This window comes from Entelurus aequoreus, linkage group LG07 (assembly GCF_033978785.1).
Source record: "Entelurus aequoreus isolate RoL-2023_Sb linkage group LG07, RoL_Eaeq_v1.1, whole genome shotgun sequence".
NCBI lineage: Eukaryota > Metazoa > Chordata > Actinopteri > Syngnathiformes > Syngnathidae > Entelurus > Entelurus aequoreus.
The window spans coordinates 410,795-430,741 of record NC_084737.1 but is presented as its reverse complement, the minus strand read 5'-3'; the positions used below and the strand labels follow the sequence as shown (position 1 = coordinate 430,741).

At 39.9% G+C, this 19,947-nt stretch overlaps 1 protein-coding gene across 1 annotated transcript in view; it reads left to right on the top strand.

Annotated features, from left to right (window-relative positions):
* Positions 1-19,947, top strand: part of LOC133653245 (plexin-A1-like) — a 195,125-nt gene that overhangs the window by 107,704 nt on the left and 67,474 nt on the right. The window contains exon 6 of the mRNA XM_062052325.1: positions 3,597-3,797. Within this exon, the coding sequence (XP_061908309.1) occupies positions 3,597-3,797 (201 nt within the window). The remainder of the gene's footprint in view (positions 1-3,596; positions 3,798-19,947) is intronic.

Sequence of the window (19,947 nt, the reverse complement as noted above, 5' to 3'; positions counted from 1 at the left end):
GTAACACAACAGTTTGTTTACATGTGAAATATTCACTCCTTTGTCTCATTTTGTCCACCAAAAGTTTTACACTGTGCTTGAATGCACAAAATGTGAGCTTTGTTGATGTTATTGACTTGTTGGAGTGCTAATCAGTAGGACTGCGAATCTTTGGGTCTCCCACGATTCGATTCAATATCGATTCTTGGGGTCACGATTCGAGTCAAAATCGATTTTTTTTTTTCAATTCAATGAGGGATTTTTAATCACTGCTATGTTGAAATTGTAACTAATATTGATACTGTTGTTGATAATATTCATTTTTGTTTCACTACTTTTGGTTTGTTCTGTGTCGTGTTTGTGTCTCCTCTCAATTGCTCTGTTTATTGCACTTCTGAGTGTTGCTGGGTCGGGTTTGGTTTCAGAATTGGATTGCATTGTTATGGTATTGTTGTGTTGGAGTGATTAATTAAAAAATAAATAAATAAATACAATTTAAATAAATAACTAAAAATAAAAAATAAATCGATTTTTAAAAATGAGAATTGATTCTGAATCGCACAACGTGAGAATCGCGATTCAAAATCGAATCGATTTTTCCCCACACCCCTAATGGTTAGAGTGTCCGCCCTGAGATTGGTAGGTTTTGAGTTCAAACCCCGGCCGAGTCCTACCAAAGACTATAAAAATGTGACCACCGCTGCTGCTCACTGCTCCCCTCACCTCCTCAGGGGGTGATCAAGGGTCAAATGCAGAGAATAATTTCGCCACACCTAGTGTGTGTGTGACAATCATGGGTACTTTAACTTTAACTTAATTAATCCTCAACAAAACTTCTGCAGCTTCTGTTTCTTCATGCTTTTTAACCAGCTGTGCACACTGGAAACGAGTAGCGAGGGCAGAATAAGGCCAGTTTAGCAATTAATTAAACACAGTCTCAAAGTAAAATAACCCGTGGAGGAAACATCCACATTTAGGGCTCTTGAAACTGTGGCCCTCTATATTATGTAGATGAATAACCCTGCTTTAGGGCAAAATACCATATGTTGTACCACCAATGTAGACAGAACCAGATGATGCATCAATAAGATGCAATTTTTTGACTATTTTGTTGCGTTGTATTCATGTAAAATGGAGACGATAACACTTTTGTAGCTAAATATATTTACTATTCTGCAAATATGAAGTCTATCATCCTGTTGCTGCGGCAGCGATGTAGCGAGCGTCGACAGTCAGGGAAGAGAGAGTGTAAAAAGAGACATGGATCAAGGTAGGGTGATAAGAAAAAAAAAAGTGCAGAGAGACCCCACGATGAATCCCCTGGTGGTGAGAAGAGGTTGTTGTGTGATGCACCTGTCACCGCTCCTAATGAAACAGCTCCCACAATGCATTGCTGCCAGCCACGCCACGGGTTTTTGTGTGTTTTGCGCATCAAGTGTGCAGGAATTCCCTGCAGTAATTGGAACAGATGCTGGAACATGCTACTTCAACGCTAACAATGGCTGCCACTTCAGACGGGGCGCTTGAACATGGAACCTTACAATCCTAGTATCACACACACACACACACACACACACACACACACACACACACACACACACACACACATAGTGTCCTTTTCCCTGCGTTCTATTCTATTAGCGCCTCCAGGCATGGCGGCGGTCCATCACAGAGCCCGCCAGCACCTGTAAATACTTCAGACTTTAGCGCTCGACTTTCTTGTTGACAATCTGCTTCACTCCAGCAACCGCATTGATTTCTTCTCCTCTTCCGCCTTCTGTCCGTCCGTCTCGTCTTCTATTTAGGGATCGTGTGAAAATGTGATGTCGGCGGACCAGAGGAAAACCGATATTTACCATGTGGATCATGTGCCACTTTGAATCAATGAGAATTAGTAGGGGGAGAAAAAAAGCATTAACATTACAAGATCTATGAAAAAATACATTTAATTGTGTTTCATCAAGTCATAATTGTGTTAGATTTAGTAGTTGGGACATTTATTTTGTTGGCGAGTGCTTAATAAGAGTATTTTGCAAATTCCGGAGACCGATGTTTCTGTTTGCATTTCTGGGTGTTGTTGATAAATGGTTTTGGCTTTGCATAGTAGAGTTTTAACTTGCACTTACAGATGTAGTGACCAACTCTAGTTACTGATAGTGGTTTTCTGAAGTGTTCCTGAGCCCATGTGGTGATATCCTTTACACACTGATGTCGCTTTTTGATACAGTACCGCCTGAGGGATGGAAGGTCCGTAATATCATGGCTTGCGTGCAGTGATTTCTCCAGATTTTCTAAACCTTTTGATGATATTACGGAATGTAGATGGTGAAATCCCTAAATTCCTTGCAATAGCTCATTGAGAAATGTTGTTCTTAAACAATTTCCTCAGGCATTTGTTTAGTAGGGGGAGAGAAAAAACATTAGCATTACAAGATCTATGAAAAATAAATGTAATTGTGTTTCATCAAGTCATAATTGTGTTAGATTTAGTAGTTGGGACATTTATTTTGTTGGCGAGTGCTTAATAAGAGTATTTTGCAAATTCCCGAGACCGATTTTTATGTTTGCATTTCTGGGTGTTGTTGATAAATGTCTCTCGCTTTGCATAGTAGAGTTTTAACTTGCACTTACAGATGTAGCGACCAACTGTAGTTACTGACAGTGGTTTTCTGAAGTCTTCCTGAGCCCATGTGGTGATGTTCTTTACACACTGATGTCGGTTTTTGATGCAGTACAGCTTGAGGGATGGAAGGTCCGTAATATCATGGCTTACGTGCAGTGATTTCTCCAGACTCTCTGTACCTTTTGATGATATTACGGAGCGTAGATGGTGAAATCCCTAAATTCCTTGCAATAGCTGGTTGAGAAATGTTGTTCTTAAACTGTTGGACAATTTTCACAGGCATTTGTTTAGCCGGAGGAGAAAAAAAAACATTAACATTACAAGATCTATGAAAAATAAATGTAATTGTGTTTCATCAAGTCATAATTGTGTTAGATTTAGTAGTTGGGACATTTATTTTGTGTTTGAGTGCTTAATAGAAGAGTATTTTGCAAATTCCGGAGAGCGATTTTTCTGTTTGCATTTCTGGGTGTTGTTGATAAATGGCTTTGGCTTTGCATAGTAGAGTTAACTTGCACTTACAGATGTAGCGACCAACTCTAGTTACTGACAGTGGTTTTCTGAAGTGTTCCTGAGCCCATGTGGTGATATCCTTTACACACTGATGTTTTTTTTTTTTGATGCGGTACCTTTGTTGACAAAGTGGTGACTTCAATTAATTTACGACCCAATTACAATTAATTAAAGACATATTTCAGTAATTTTCTAAAAAATGTTTTTATTACATTTTGTCCCATTTGGCTCTCCATACTGTACATGTAAAGCATTATTCATATGTGCAAACATCATTGCGACACGTTCACTTAGCGTTTGTATTATCTCCTAAGAAAATTGTGGCTGCTCCTTTAACCTTTACGTGCACGTCAATAAACGTAGATGTTGCATCTGTATTCCAAAGTCACAATAGCGAGCATTCCTCCCGGTGCATCGTATCCACCTTCTTGCCTTTCCGGTCACATCTCAACCTCTCTGCTCTTAATTTTCTTATCTGCAGGAGTGTCCTCAAATCCTGCCCTCCACTCAGATCTATATCCCCGCCGGAGTTATGAGGCCAATCACGCTGCTGGCTCAGAACTTGCCTCAGCCGCAATCCGGACAGAGGAACTACGAGTGCATGTTTCACATCCAAGGCAACACGCTCAGCGTCCCGGCCCTGAGGTTCAACAGCAGCAGCATCCAGTGCCAGAAGATCATAGTAAGCACCACACACTCACATCAGCTGCAGCCACAGCCCTCAGAGCTGGGTAAGTAACATGGGGACATCTTTCAGGGCTAAAATTATTATGGGCCTGCTGCAATGCCAGCAAACTGGCATAGGAACCCCCACATATCTCATACCATCAGAAAGGTCTCCTTTGCGGCGATGGTGGGAATCTAAATTGGGAACATTTTGTGTTACCATGGCAACGCTGTTCACGAATAAATAAATAAAAGGGCCAATTGATTAGGTACGGCGCTTTGGTCTAACACGAGACAAACCAGCCAATGAACCCCCACATATGTTATACCATCGGATAGGTCTACTTTCTGCCAATGGACGTATTTTAAATTGGGAACATTTCGTGTTACCATGGCAACGCTATTCACGAATGAATAAATAAATAAAAGGGCCAATTGATTAGGTACGGCGCTTTGGTCTAACACGAGACAAACCAGCCAATGAACCCCCACATATGTTATACCATCGGATAGGTCTACTTTCTGCCTATGCACGTGTTTTAAATTGGGAACATTTCGTGTTACCTTGGCAACGCTATTCACGAATAAATAATTTAAATGGGCCAATTGGTTAGGTACGATGCTTTGGTCTAATACGCGACGAACCAGCCAACGAACCCCCACATATGTTATACCGTCGGATAGGTCTACTTTCTGCCTATGCATGTGTTTTAAATTGGGAATATTTCGTGTTACCTTGGCAACGCTATTCACGAATAAATAAAAAAATGGGCCGATTGATTAGGTACGGCACTTTGGTCTAATACGTCGAGACGAACCAGCCAACGAACCCCCACATATGTTATACCGTCATATAGGTCTAATTTCTGCCTATGGACGTATTTTGAATTGGGAACATTTCAAGTTTCAATGGTGACGCTATTTAAGATTTAACAAAAATTGTGCCAATTCTTTTGGCAAAAATGGGCCATGTGAATGGTTACGCCTATTTTGTCTAATACGAGACAAACCGGCCAACGTAGCCCGACACATGTTATACCGTCGGAAAGGTTTCATTCCCCCTGATGGGCGTATTCTAAATTTGATTAAATCTAAAAATGGGCCAATTGATTAGGTACGGCGTTTTGGTCTTAATACGTGACGAACCAGCCAATGAACCCCCACATATTTTATACTGTCGGATAGGTCTAATTTCTGCCTATGGAGGTGTTTTGAATTGGGAACATTTCAAGTTTCAATGGCGACGCTATTCGTGATTTAAGAAAAATTGCGCCAATTTTTTGAGCAAAAATGGGCCAATTGAATGGGTACACCTATTTTTGTCTAATACGAGACGAAGCAGCCAACGAACCCCCACATATGTTATACCGTAAGCACCACACACTCACATCAGCTGCAGCCACAGCCCTCAGAGCTGGGTAAGTAACATGGGGACATCTTTCAGGGCTAAACTTATTATGGGCCTGCTGCAATGCCAGCAAACTGGCATAGGAACCCCCACATATGTCATACCATCAGAAAGGTCTCCTTTGCGGCGATGGTGGGAATCTAAATTGGGAACATTTTGTGTTACCATGGCAACGCTGTTCACGAATAAATAAATAAAAGGGCCAATTGATTAGGTACGGCGCTTTGGTCTAACACGAGACAAACCAGCCAATGAACCCCCACATATGTTATACCATCGGATAGGTCTACTTTCTGCCAATGGACGTATTTTAAATTGGGAACATTTTGTGTTGCCATGGCAACGCTATTCACGAATAAATAAATAAATGGGCCGATTGATTAGGTACACGGCACTTTGGTTTAATACGTCGAGACGAACCAGCCAACGAACCCCCACATATGTTATACCGTCGGATAGGTCTATTTTCTGCCAAAGGACGTATTTTAAATTGGGAACATTTTGTGTTACCATGGCAACGCTATTCACGAATAAATAAATAAATGGGCCGATTGATTAGGTACAGCGCTTTGGTCTAATACGTCGAGACGAACCAGCCAACGAACCCTCACATATGTTATACCGTCATATAGGTCTACTTTCTGCCTATGGACGTATTTTAAATTGGGAACATTTCAAGTTTCAATGGTGACGCTATTCCTGATTTAACAAAAATTGCGCCAATTTGTTTTGCAAAAATGGGCCGATTGAATGGGTACGCCTATTTTTGTCTAAAACGAGACGAACCAGCCAACGAACCCCCACATGTTATCCCGTCGGATAGGTCTACTTTCTGCCTATGGACGTGTTTTAAATTGGGAACATTTCATGTTACCATGGCAACGCTATTCACGAATAAATAAATAAATGCGCCAATTGATTAGGTAGGGGGCTTTGGTCTAATAAGAGACGAACCAGCCAACGAACCCCCACATATGTTATACCGTCGGATAGGTCTACTTTCTGCCAAAGAACGTGTTTTAAATTGGGAACATGTCGTGTTACCATGGCAACGCTATTCACGAATAAATCAAAACATGGGCCAATTGATTAGGTACGGCGCTTTGGTCTAATACGCGACGAACCAGCCAACGAACCCCCACATATGTTATACCGTCGGATAGGTCTACTTTCTGCCTATGGATGTGTTTTAAATTGGGAACATTTCGTGTTACCTTGGCATTGCTATTCACGAATAAATAAAAAAAATGGGCGAATTGATTAGGTATGGCACTTTGGTCTAATACGTCGAGACAAACCAGCCAACGAACCCCCACATATGTTATACCGTCATATAGGTCTACTTTCTGCCTATGGACGTATTTTAAATTGGGAACATTTCAAGTTTCAATGGTGACGCTATTTAAGATTTAACAAAAATTGCGCCAATTCTTTTGGCAAAAATGGGCCAATTGAATGGTTACGCCTATTTTGTCTAATACGAGACAAACCGGCCAACGTAGCCCCACACATGTTATACCGTCGGAAAGGTCTCATTCCCCCTGATGGGCGTATTCTAAATTGGGAACATTTTGTGTTACCATGGCAACTCTATTCACGAATAAATCAAAAAATGGGCCAATTGATTAGGTACGGCGTTTTGGTCTTAATACGTGACGAACCAGCCAATGAACCCCCATATATTTTATACCGTCGGATAGGTCTAATTTCTGCCTATGGACGTGTTTTAAATTGGGAACATTTCAAGTTTCAATGGCGACGCTATTCATGATTTAAGAAAAATTGCGCCAATTTTTTGGGCAAAAATAGGCCAATTGAATGGGTACGCCTATTTTTGTCTAATACGAGACGAACCAGCCAACGAACCCCCAGATATGTTATACCGTCAGATAGGTCTACTTTCTGCCTATGGACGTGTTTTAAATTGGGAACATTTCGTGTTACCATGGCAACGCTATTCACGAATAAATAAATAAATGGGCCAATTGATTAGGTAGGGGGCTTTGGTCTAATACGAGACGAACCAGCCAACAAACCCCCACATATGTTATACCGTGGGATAGGTCTACTTTCTGCCTATGGACGTATTTTAAATTGGGAACATTTTGTGTTACCATGGCAATGCTATTCACGAATAAATAAAAAAATGGGCCGATTGATTAGGTACGGCACTTTGGTCTAATACGCGACGAACCAGCCAACGAACCCCCACATATGTTATACCATCGGATAGGTCTACTTTCTGCCAATGGACGTATTTTAAATTGGGAAAATTTTGTGTTACCATGGCAACGCTATTCACGAATAAATAATTAAAATGGGCCAATTGGTTAGGTACGATGCTTCGGTCTAATACGAGACGAACCAGCCAACGAACCCCTACATATGTTATACCATCGGATAGGTCTACTCTCTGCCTATGGATGTGTTTTAAATTAAGAACATTCCGTGTTACCATGGCAACGCTATTCACGAATAAATAACTAAAATGGGCCAATTGATTAGGTACGGCGCTTTGGTCTAATACGCGACGAACCAGCCAACGAACCCCCACATATGTTATACCGTCGGATAGGTCTACTTTCCGCCTATGAACGTATTTCAAATTGGGAACAATTCGTGTTACCATGGCAACGCTATTCACGAATAAATAAATAAAAGGGCCAATTGATTAGGTACAGCGCTTTGGTCTAATACGAGACAAACCAGCCAACGAACCCCCACATATGTTATACCATCGGATAGGTCTACTTTCTGCCTATGGACGTATTTTAAATTGGGAACATTTCGTGTTACCATGGCAACGCTATTCATGAATAAATTTCAAAAAATGGGCCAATTGATTAGGTACGGCACTTTGGTCTAATACGCGACGAACCAGCCAACGGACCTCCACGTATGTTATACCGTCGGATAGGTCTACTTTCTGCCTATGGACGTGTTTTAAATTGGGAACATTTCAAGTTTCAATGGTGACGCTATTCATGATTTAACAAAAATTGCACCAATTTGTTTTGCAAAAATGGGCCAATTGAATGGGTACGCCTATTTTGTCTAATACGAGACGATCCGGCTAACGTAGCCCCACACATGTTATACCGTCGGAAAGGTCTCGTTTTCCCCGATGGGCGTATTCTAAATTGGGAACATTTCATGTTACCATGGTAACGCTATTCACGAATAAATCGAAAAATGGGCCAATTGAATAGGTACGGCGTTTTGGTCTAATACGCGACAAACCAGCCAATGAACCCCCACATATGTAATACTGTCGGATAGGTCTACTTTCTGCCTATGGACGTATTTTAAATTGGGAACATTTCAAGTTTCAATGGTGACGCTATTCATGATTTAACAAAAATTGCGCCAATTTGTTTTGCAAAAATGGGCCGATTGAGTGGGTACGTCTGTTTTGTCTAATACGAGACGATCCGGCCAACGTAGCCCCACACATGTTATACCGTCGGAAAGGTCTCATTCCCCCTGATGGGCGTATTCTAAATTGGGAACATTTTGTGTTACCATGGCAACTCTATTCACGAATAAATAAAAAAATGGGCCAATTGATTAGGTACGGCGTTTTGGTCTTAATACGTGACAAACCAGCCAACGAACCCCCACATATGGTATACCGTCGGATAGGTCTACTTTCTGTCTATGGACGTATTTTAAATTGGGAACATTTCAAGTTTCAATGGCGACGCTATTCATGATTCAACAAAAATTGCGCCAATTTTTCACCAAAAATGGGCCAATTGAATGTTTGCATTATGGCCATCAGCGGAGGAAAATCCATAAATTAGCCGCACCGTTTTATAAGTTGCAGGGTTCAAAGTGTAGGTGAAAAGTACAAAGTTGAGACTATAAAAATGAAACCATAAAAAAGCAAAGGAAACAGAACAAATGCGGTTAAAAAAAATGCATACAGAAAGCAAGATTAAAATATAATAATGTGAAGTCTTACAAAATGTGAAAGTTAAAAGTGGTTTGTTTTTAAGTTATTCTTCTCGAGTATGTAAGAACCAAAAAAAACATGTTTTAAAACGCTCCTTTCATAACAAGTATCTCCACTGTGTGCCAAAACTGGCCTTAGAAGCAGAACCACATCCTCGCAATGCAAGTACTAGTTCTGATGACTCCCCTGCAAAATGTCAAAACATTGCTTTGTTGACATTGTGATCTTCGTGGAAATACTGAATGTCTTTTCATCTCGCTGCGCGTCAAACTGGGAGGAACGTGAAAGACTCAATAATACGACCTTGCCGCTGTGAAACATTCATTTTCTTTCAGGGAGCGTGTTCATATTTCACTCCTTTGGACATGTTTTTAAAGGCGAGTGACGCTGGCAAGTCAAATGAGGCTGATTTCAATGTGAAATATCAATACAATACGTTGATGACTTCAAAACTTTATTTTGCATTAAATCAGTATGTGGAATTAAATTATGGAATGGACTAAGCAAAGAAATCAAACAATGTACTAATAGGATCCTACTGCCATGTAACGTGGATAGTGCACCCCCCAATTTGTCACGTTTTATGTGTCAGGTAAAGCGCCTATCTACAAACCCTGTTTCCATATGAGTTGGGAAATTGTGTTAGATGTAAATATAAACGGAATACAATGATTTGCAAATCCTTTTCAAGCCATATTCAGTTGAATATGCTACAAAGACAACATATTTGATGTTCAAACTCATAAACTTTATTTTTTTTTTGCAAATAATAATTAACTTAATTAACCCGTGCCAAAGTAGTTGGGAAAGGGCATGTTCACCACTGTGTTACATGGCCTTTCCTTTTAACAACACTTAGTAAACGATTGGGAACTGAGGAAACTAATTGTTGAAGCTTTGAAAGTGGAATTCTTTCCCATTGTTGTTTTATGTAGAGCTTCAGTCGTTCAACAGTCCGGGGGTCTCCGCTGTCGTATTTTAGGCTTCATAATGCGCCACACATTTTCGATGGGAGACAGGTCTGGACTGCAGGCGGGCCAGGAAAGTACCCGCACTCTTTTTTTTTACGAAGCCACGCTGTTGTAACACGTGCTTACTGCGGCTTGGCATTGTCTTGCTGAAATAAGCAGGGGCGTCCGTGAAAAAGACGGCGCTTGGATGGCAGCATATGTTGTTCCAAAACCTGTGTGTACCTTTCAGCATTAATGGTGCCTTCACAGATGTGTAAGTCATACTTGCCAACCTTGAGACCTCCAATATCGGGAGGTGGGGGGGCGTGGTTGGGGCGTGGCCAAGGGCGTGGTTAAGAGGAGAGTATATTTACAGCTAGAATTCACCAAATCAAGTATTTCACATATATATATATATATATATATATATATATATATATATATATATATATATATATATATATATATATATATATATATATATATATATATATATATATATATATATATATATATATATATATATGTCTTAATTAGATTATCCAAAAAATAGTGCTCGATACCGTGGTAGAGCGTAATATGTATGTGTGGGGAAAAAATCACAAGACTATTTCATCTCTACAGGCCTGTTTCATGAGGGGTTTTCCTCAATCCTCAGGAGGTTTTTTATTTTATTTTATTTTTTAAATCTCCTGAGGGTTGAGGAAAACCCCTCATGAAACAGGCCTGTAGAGATGAAATAGTCTTGTGATTTTTTTCCCCACACATACATATATATATATATATATATATATATATATATATATATATATATATATATATATGTATGAAATACTTGACTTTCAGTGAATTCTAGCTATATATATATTTTCTTTTTATTTTTTATTTTATTATACATATAAATAAAAGACATACTTGAATTTCAGTGTTCTGCAGGCTATCCAGTAGGTGGCAGTATCGTCCTGTTTAAGAGTGTCACAACATTGCTGTTTACGGCAGACGAACTGCTTTACGGTAGACTAAAGGTGACCGCTGTTGTTGTGTGTTGTTACCGCGCCGGGAGGACGTTCATGAAACCGCCTACCAATAAACCCACATAAGAAACCAAGAACTCTCTCTCCTTGTTGTGCACTCTACTGTCTAAAAGCCGTAGATGTTATGACGTCATTGGGCAGGCACGCTGCTGGCTAAAGCGGACGTGAGAACGGCTGTCCCCACTCAGGTCCGCATTGAGCTGGAGGGGGCGTGGCCTCCAGCTCCGGCTGAATACCGGGAGTTTGTCGGGAGAAGGGAGGTTGTTGGGAGAGGCGCTGAATACCGGGATTCTCCCGCTAAAAACGGGAGGGTTGGCAAGTATGGTGTAAGTTACCCATGCCTTGGGACATCCAAATGCTTAAAACCAGGCTTAAAAACAATTAATTAATTACACGTGCAACATGTGGTCCGTATATTTATTTGCATGCATTTCTTTGTCGTTTCACATACTTTGAGTTCTAACCTGGTGAAAAAGAAGCCTAAACGCCTCAAAGCGACGAAGCCCGGCTATCAGTCATCTGTCAGCAGGAAGTCGGCTTCCAACAAATGAACTTCTTTAACCGTTTTGAGAGCTTTTGGCCACAGGGGCTTCTTGTTGAAATGCCACTCTCTCCTCATTCCCATCTCAGCCTTCAGTCAAACTGTCAGGCCTAACAAGCAACGACGGGGCCCGACTTCCAGGCTGGCTTCAAGTTCATTTCCAGGGCTCCAATCAGGAAGCAGACAGGAGGCACTTAAAACCGCACCAATTATGACTTACTTAAGGTGATTTATTAACTTATCGCTGAAAGTGAGCCGGCATCTGTCCTTTCTTGGGGGTGTTACGCTCCCGTCGAGGGGCTGCAGGTCTTTGTTCTGGTTTACTGTACTCCCACTGGGAACTGGAACAACATTTTGTGGATTAACTTCAAATTATGGCCCCCTTAGGTCTCTAAATTCAGGTTTAATGTCCCATAGTATCTTTTTTTTTTAAACCAATTTCAAACAAGCCTCAGAGGTTCCACAATAATGTTGTTTATTGGACAAAATCTGACCTGGATGCAGTTTACAAGTACTTTCAGAGAGTGTGTGTCACTACCTATAATACCAATGAGCTGGGTGTGTCTCCAAGAAGCGCAATTTTGCACTTTATCCCCTTTTTTTTTAATTTTACAGCACAATAAGCTTATTTTTCTCGCGTCTAGTATTTGGTTCCTGCCCCAGCAGACACACGACATTGATACAACGTTGATTATACATACATGTCCTTTAAAACTGACATTGAAACCACGTTGCAAAATAGTTGTATTTGTAATGTCCAACGTTGGATCCACGTTGTTGGTTGGGAAATGACCACATTTCAATGGTCAGAACGACGTCAGAACCCAACATTGATTGAACGTTGTCAAAAAGCATTTTGTTTCAACGTTGTATTTGAATATAGGTCGGGAAATTACCAAAATTCAAGGGTCTGAACCCAACATTGATTAAATTTTGTCAAAAAGCACGTTGTTTCAACATTGTATTTGAATATTGGTTGGGAAATGACCAAAATTCAAGGGTCTGAACCCAACATTGATTGAACGTTGTCAAAAAGCATGTTGTTTCAACATTGCATTTGAATATTGGTTGGGAAATGACCAAAATTCAATGGTCAAAACAACGTCAGAACCCAACATTGATTAAATGTTGTCAGAAAGTATGTTGTTTCAACGTTGTATTTGAATATTGGTTGGGAAATTACCAAAATTCAATGCTCAGAACGATGTCAGAACCCAACATTGATTAAACTTTGTCAAAAAGCATGTTGTTTCAACGTTGTATTTTAATATTGGTCGGGAAATTACCAATATTCAATGGTCAGAACGACGTCAGAACCCAACATTGATTAAACGTTGTCAAAAGCAGTTGTTTCAACGTTGTATTTGAATATTGGTCGGGAAATTACCAAAATTCAAGGGTCTGCACCCAACATTGATTAAATTTTGTCAAAAAGCATGTTGTTTCAACGTTGTATTTGAATATTGGTCGGGAAATTACCAAAATCAAGGGTCTGAACCCAACGTTGATTAAATTTTGTCAAAAAGCATTGTTTCAACGTTATATTTGAATATTGGTTGGGAAATTACCAAAATTCAATGGTCAGAACAAAGTCAGAACCCAACATTGATTAAACGTTGTCAAAAAGCATGTTGTTTCAACGTTGTATTTGAATATTGGTCGGGAAATTACCAAAATTCAAGGGTCTGAACCCAACATTGATTACATTTTGTCAAAAAGCACGTTGTTTCAACGTTATATTTGAATATTGGTCGGGAAATTACCAAAATTTAAGAGTCTGAACACAACATTGATTAAACTTTGTCAAAAAGCATGTTGTTTCAACGTTGTATTTGAATATTGGTTGGGAAATTACCAACATTCAATGGTCAGAACGACGTCAGAACCCAACATTGATTAAACGTTGTCAAAAGCAATTGTTTCAACGTTGTATTTGAATATTGGTCGGGAAATTACCAAAATTCAAGGTTCTGAACCCAACATTGATTAAATTTTGTCAAAAAGCACGTTGTTTCAACGTTGTATTTGAATATTGGTTGGGAAATTACCAAAATTCAATGGTCAGAACAAAGTCAGAACCCAACATTGATTCAACGTTGTATCTGAATATTGGTCGGGAAATGACCAATATTCAAAGGTCAGAACGACGTCTGAACCCAACATTGATTAAACGTTGTCAAAAAGCATGTTGTTTCAACGTTGTATTTGAATATTGGTCGGGAAATTACCAAAATTCAAGGGTCTGAACCCAACATTGATTAAATTTTGTCAAAAAGCATGTTGTTTCAACGTTGTATCTGAATATTGGTCGGGAAATGACCAATATTCAAAGGTCAGAACGACGTCAGAACCCAACATTGATTAAAAGTTGTCAAAAAGCATGTTGTTTCAACGTTGTATTTGAATATTGGTCGGGAAATTACCAAAATTCAAAGGTCAGAACGACGTCTGAACCCAACATTGATTAAACGTTGTCACAAAGCATGTTGTTTCAAAGTTGTATTTGAATATTGGTCGGGAAATTACCAAAATTCAAGGGTCTGAACCTAACATTGATTAAACTTTGTCAAAAAGCACGTTGTTTCAACGTTGTATCTGCTGTGTCGTTTTGTGGGCGGTCAAACCATGAGGTGCACAAACAGGAAGTCCAAAACTAACAGAAAATAACAAAACATGATCCGGGCCACGGATCATGACAGTCTCTTATGTGTGACTGCCATCTGCTGGTCACACTTATCATTTCACCATGTACCAAATAAAATTGCTTCGAGGTTGGTAAGCACCAGCAAAATTACTCCGTACATAAGGCGCATTAGAGTTTTGAGAAAATGAAAGGATTTAAAGTGTGCCTTATAGTCCGAAAAATACAATATATATATATATATATATATATATATATATATATATATATATATATGTATATATATATATATATATATATATATATATATATATATATATATATATATATATATATATATATATTGCAATATGCATTTTGTTGGCTCTACCAAACATCCCACAGTAACTTTTAGGTGTGTAGCTGAATCAGTCAATAGATTGGTTGAAAAACATGGTGAAAGGTCAATGCAGGGGCACGGGCGGGGCTAATTGGCCATAAGTCATCGACCAATTATTTAAAGGCCTACTGAAAGCCACTACTAGCGACCACGCAGTCTGATAGTTTATATATCAATGATGAAATCTTAACATTGCAACACATGCCAATACGGCCGGGTTAACTTATAAAGGGCAATTTTAAATTTCCCGCTAAACTTCCGGTTGAAAACGTCTTTGGATGATGACGTATGCGCGTGACGTAGCCAGTGAAACAGAAGTATCGGTACCCCATTGAATACAATACAAAATAGCTCTGTTTTCATCTCATAATTCCACAGTATTCTGGACATCTGTGTTGGTGAATCTTTTGCAATTTGTTTAATGAACAATGAAGACTGCAAAGAAGAAAGTTGTAGGTGGGATCGCTGTATTAGCGGCTGGCTGCAGCAACACAACCAGGAAGACTTTGACTCGGATAGCAGACGCGCTAGCCGACACTAGCCACCGACCGCACGGATAATCGTGGTGAAGTCTTTCGTCCTTCCGTCGCTTGCTGGAACGCAGGTGAGCACGGGTGTTGATGAGCAGATGAGGGCTGGCTGGCGTAGGTGGAGCGCTAATGTTTTTATCATAGCTCTGTGAGGTCCCGTTATACTAAGTTAGCTTCAATGGCGTCGTTAGCAACAGCATTTTTAAGCTTCGCCAAGCTGGAAAGCATTAACCGTGTAGTTACAAGTCCATGGTTTAATAGTATTGTTGATCTTCTGTCTATCCTTCCAGTCAGGGGTTTATTTATTTTGTTTCTATCTGCATTTGAGACAGATGCTATCACGTTAGCTCATGCTAAAGAGCTTCGTCGATGTATTGTCGTGGAGATAAAAGTCACTGTGAATGTCCTTTTCGCGTTCTCGACTCTCATTTTCAAGAGGATATGGTATCCCCCCTAGAGGGGGGGGGTTATATCCGGTCCTCTCCAAGGTTATGCGGTCCTCTCCAATGTTTCTCATAGTCATTCACATTGACGTCCCACTGGGGTGAGTTTTCCTTGCCCGTATGTGGGCTCTGTGCCGAGGATGTCGTTGTGGCTTGTACAGCCCTTTGAGACACTTGTGATTTAGGGCTATATAAATAAACATTGATTGATTGATTGATTGATTGATTGATATAGTATCCGAGGTGGTTTAAAATACAAATCCGTGATCCACAATAGAAAAAGGAGAGAGTGTGGAACCCAATGAGCCAGCTTGTACCTAAGTTACGGTCAGAGCGAAAAAAGATATGTCTTGCACTGCATTCTAGTCCTTCACTCTCACGTTCCTCATCCACAAATCTTTCATCCTCGCTCAAATTAATGGGGTAATCGTCGCTTTCTCGGTCCGAATCGTTTTAGCTGCATTGAAAACAATAGGAAAATATGAGGAGGCTATCAACTGACTACGTCACGCTACTTCCGATATAGGCAAGGCTTTTTTTTTATCAGATACCAAAAGTTGCGAACTTTATCGTCAATGTTCTCTACTAAATCCTTTCAGCAAAAAGATGGCAATATCGCAAAATGATCAAGTATGACACATAGAATGGATCTGCTATCCCCGTTTAAATTAAAAAATGTCATTTCAGTAGGCCTTTAATGACTATATGTCCTCCAAAGCCACAGGGGGCGCCGTAAACGTCTATTTAGGACACGAACGCGACTTAAACCTAACCAAATCTCACCGACCCAGCGGGTCAAATTGAATGCTTCGTGTGAGCACACCCCGGAGGGTGTCTATGATTGGGGGGGGGGGGGGGGGGGGGGAAGCCTCCTCGTCAGGTGGGACCGTGATGGCGTCCAATTAAGGGAGCGTGGCTGAAATGATGATGAATTACAGACCGACGTAAACAAACACAGGCGGGGGAAGAGAGAGGAAAAGAAGTGTGATGGAGTCCCAGACAAAACGATGATGAGGAGGAGGAGGCGGCGGCTGAGGGAGGAAGGACAGACGGAATGAAAGATAACAAATGGTAGGACAGAAAGATGAAGTCAGCAATGAAGAGATTGCATGCAAACAGGATATTTGCTACATTCATAAAGACGCTAGTAATTAAGCGCCCCAATTACTACGTCTTTCGCAACTCAGCAGTGGCGGCGAATATGTGCATCGTCGTTCTCTGCAGTGCGTCACCCGCACCCGGGGTCTCCGCGCGCTCGACGTTCCGTAGCCCGGGTGTAATAAATCATGTAAAAGCAGCTCGCCGCTCGTTACTGACGCCGCCGCTCTGCATGATTAGGGAGAGCATCATGTGGAGATTCTGCCATATGCTTCGGACTTTATGTCGAGCTCGGCAGTCTGCAAACAACTAGTGTGAAGGTGAATGTACGTCTTCCCCCCCCCCCCCGGGCGTCCATGCGTGCATATCCCCCAGGTTGGATGTTTGGTGAGGGGGGGGCGGGGCTTGGACAGGGCGAGCATCCACTGCTGGCTAATTTTCGCCGTGATTTATGACGTTGCACAGACACTACCTGCTGTGATACATATACATACTCTCGCCTCCCGAGAATACCCAGCACAATGGAAACGGTGAGCAGGTTATCAATCATAATGGATATTCTATACCAGTGTTTTTCAACCACAGTCTGGTGTGCCGTGGGAGATGATCTAATTTCACCTATTTGGGTTGAAAATATTTTTTGCAAAGCAGTAATTATAGTCTGCAAATGATGTATTCTTGTTGAGTGGTCGGTACTGTCTAGAGCTGGGCAGAGTAACCGTGTAATACTCTTCCATATCAGTAGGTGGCAGCAGGTAGCTAATTGCTTTGTAGATGTCGGAAACAGCGGGAGGCAGTGTGCAGGTAAAAAGGTGTGTAATGCTTAAACCAGTGGTTCTTAACCTGGGTTCGATCGGGTGTTCGGCAGAGCCTCCGCCGCGGAGGGCAAGACACGCCCGACTCATCGCGTAAACAAAAACTTCTCCCTGTCGGCGTATTATGGATACCCCCAAACAACGTTCCCTCTAATTTTCCACATGTGTGAGCAAACGCAAAAACTCCTTGAGCATTCATGTGGAGCCTGACTAAATAACAAGTTCAATGTTTTATTATTATAATCAAATGACAGCAGTCATTTCCATGGGATTATTTTCTAATATAAGTGTTTTGGCCCACTTACAATGACTATAACATATTGTTTTTCATGAGCTGTGTACTAGTATTATATGTCTGGGTGGGGGTCCTGCTTTGGAAATAATGTGTACCCCTTCAGATATCGCATTTAGTTCCCACTAAAACATTCACATGTTGCACAATGAGATGTAAACATGGGATCATGTGTACATTCCTGTAACTTTCTGTTTGTAAAATATATCTTCATTAGTATTTCTTTAATATAATAAATCATTTTATGATTACGGTTCGGGTTCGCATATGAAACTGGTGGGGTTCGGTGCCTCCAACAAGGTAAAAAAAAACATTTATTCTTTGTTTTTATTCAGTCATTGGTGTAGCATAATATTGTTTTTTAATATTGTTTTTAATATTGTTTTTAATATTGTTTTTAACATGCTGTGCAGCACTTTGGAAACATTCTTGTTGTGTAAATGTGCTATATTAATAAAGTGGATTGGATTGGATTGGATAAAGAACCACTGGCTTAAACCAAAATAACTTTGTTAGAATATATAACAAATTGGACCAATCTATATTTCTAACAAAGACAAATCATTATTTCTTCTAGATTTTCCAGAACAAAAAATTTTAAAAGAAATTCAAAAGACTTTGAAATAAGATTTAAATTTGACTCTACAGATTTTCTAGATTTGCCAGAATATTTTTTTTTTCATTTTAATCATAATAAGTTTGAAGAAATATTTCACAAATATTCTTCATCGAAAAAACAGAAGCTAAAATGAAGAATTAAATTAAAATGTATTTATTATTCTTTACAATAATAAAAAAAAATTTGCTTGAACATTGATTTAAATTGTCAGGAAAGAAGAGGAAGGAATTTAAAAGGTAAAAAGGTACATGTGTTTAAAATCCTAAAATCAGTTTTAATGTTGTATTTTTTCTCTAAAATTGTCTTTCTGAAAGTTATAAGAAGCAAAGTAAAAAAATTAAGGAATTTATTTAAACAAATGAAGACCAAGTCTTTAAAATATTTTCTTGGACTTTCAAATTCTATTTGAGTTTTGTCTCTCTTAGAATTAAAAATGTCGGTCAAAGCGAGACCAGCTTGCTAGTAAATAAATACAATTTAAAAAATAGAGGCAGCTCACTGGTAAGTGCTGCTATTTGAGCTATTTTTAGAACAGGGCCAGCGGGCTACTCATCTGGTCCTTACGGGCGACCTGGTGCCCGCGGGCACCGCGTTGGTGACCCCTGTTCTATACCTTCTGCTTGATTGCAGTAAACTCTGAATTTCATTTTTCTTTTTTTTTTCATTTCTTTATTTATTTCAGGGCAATGACATAAAAAAGTACAAGTTGACAACACATAATAATAAAATGAATATAGTGCAAAAGGTAATGTATAGTATGTAATGCATGATTGTCCAGATTTATCTGAAAGGGAGTGGGAAGAAGATACTTTATTTAATCCCACCCCCAGTTCTCCATTCAGTGATTATTCACATGAGTTTCACTCTTACTTTGTTCAACGATTATAATACACATGTTGTATCATAGTGGCATTACCACAGGTAACAATCATTATTACACTGTAACAATCATTTGTATCAACAATGTAGGAATAATGAATATACCAACAATTTAAAACAGTTAGCTCCATCTTTTGACACTTCTTCCACTCCGTCCTTGCACGCTACACCCGCTACGACAAAGATGGCGGGGAGAAGACGCTGTCGAAGTGGAGGCACGTAAATAAGACCGCCCACAAACGGCGCATCCTGAAGCGACTGACAGAAAGCGACTTGAAGGTGATGTTTAAAACATCATCTATGCAACATTTTGACCAAAGAACCACCATTACATTATATAAAATGACTCCTTTAAAGGCCTACTGAAATGAATTTTTTTATTTAAACGGGGATAGCAGATCCATTCTATGTGTCATACTTGATCATTTCGCGATATTGCCATATTTTTGCTGAAAAGATTTAGTAGAGAAAATCGACGATAAAGTTCGCAACTTTTGCTCGCTGATAAAAATAGCCTTGCCTGTACCGGAAGTAGCGTGACGTCACAGGAGCTAGTATTCCTCACATTTCCCCGTTGTTTAC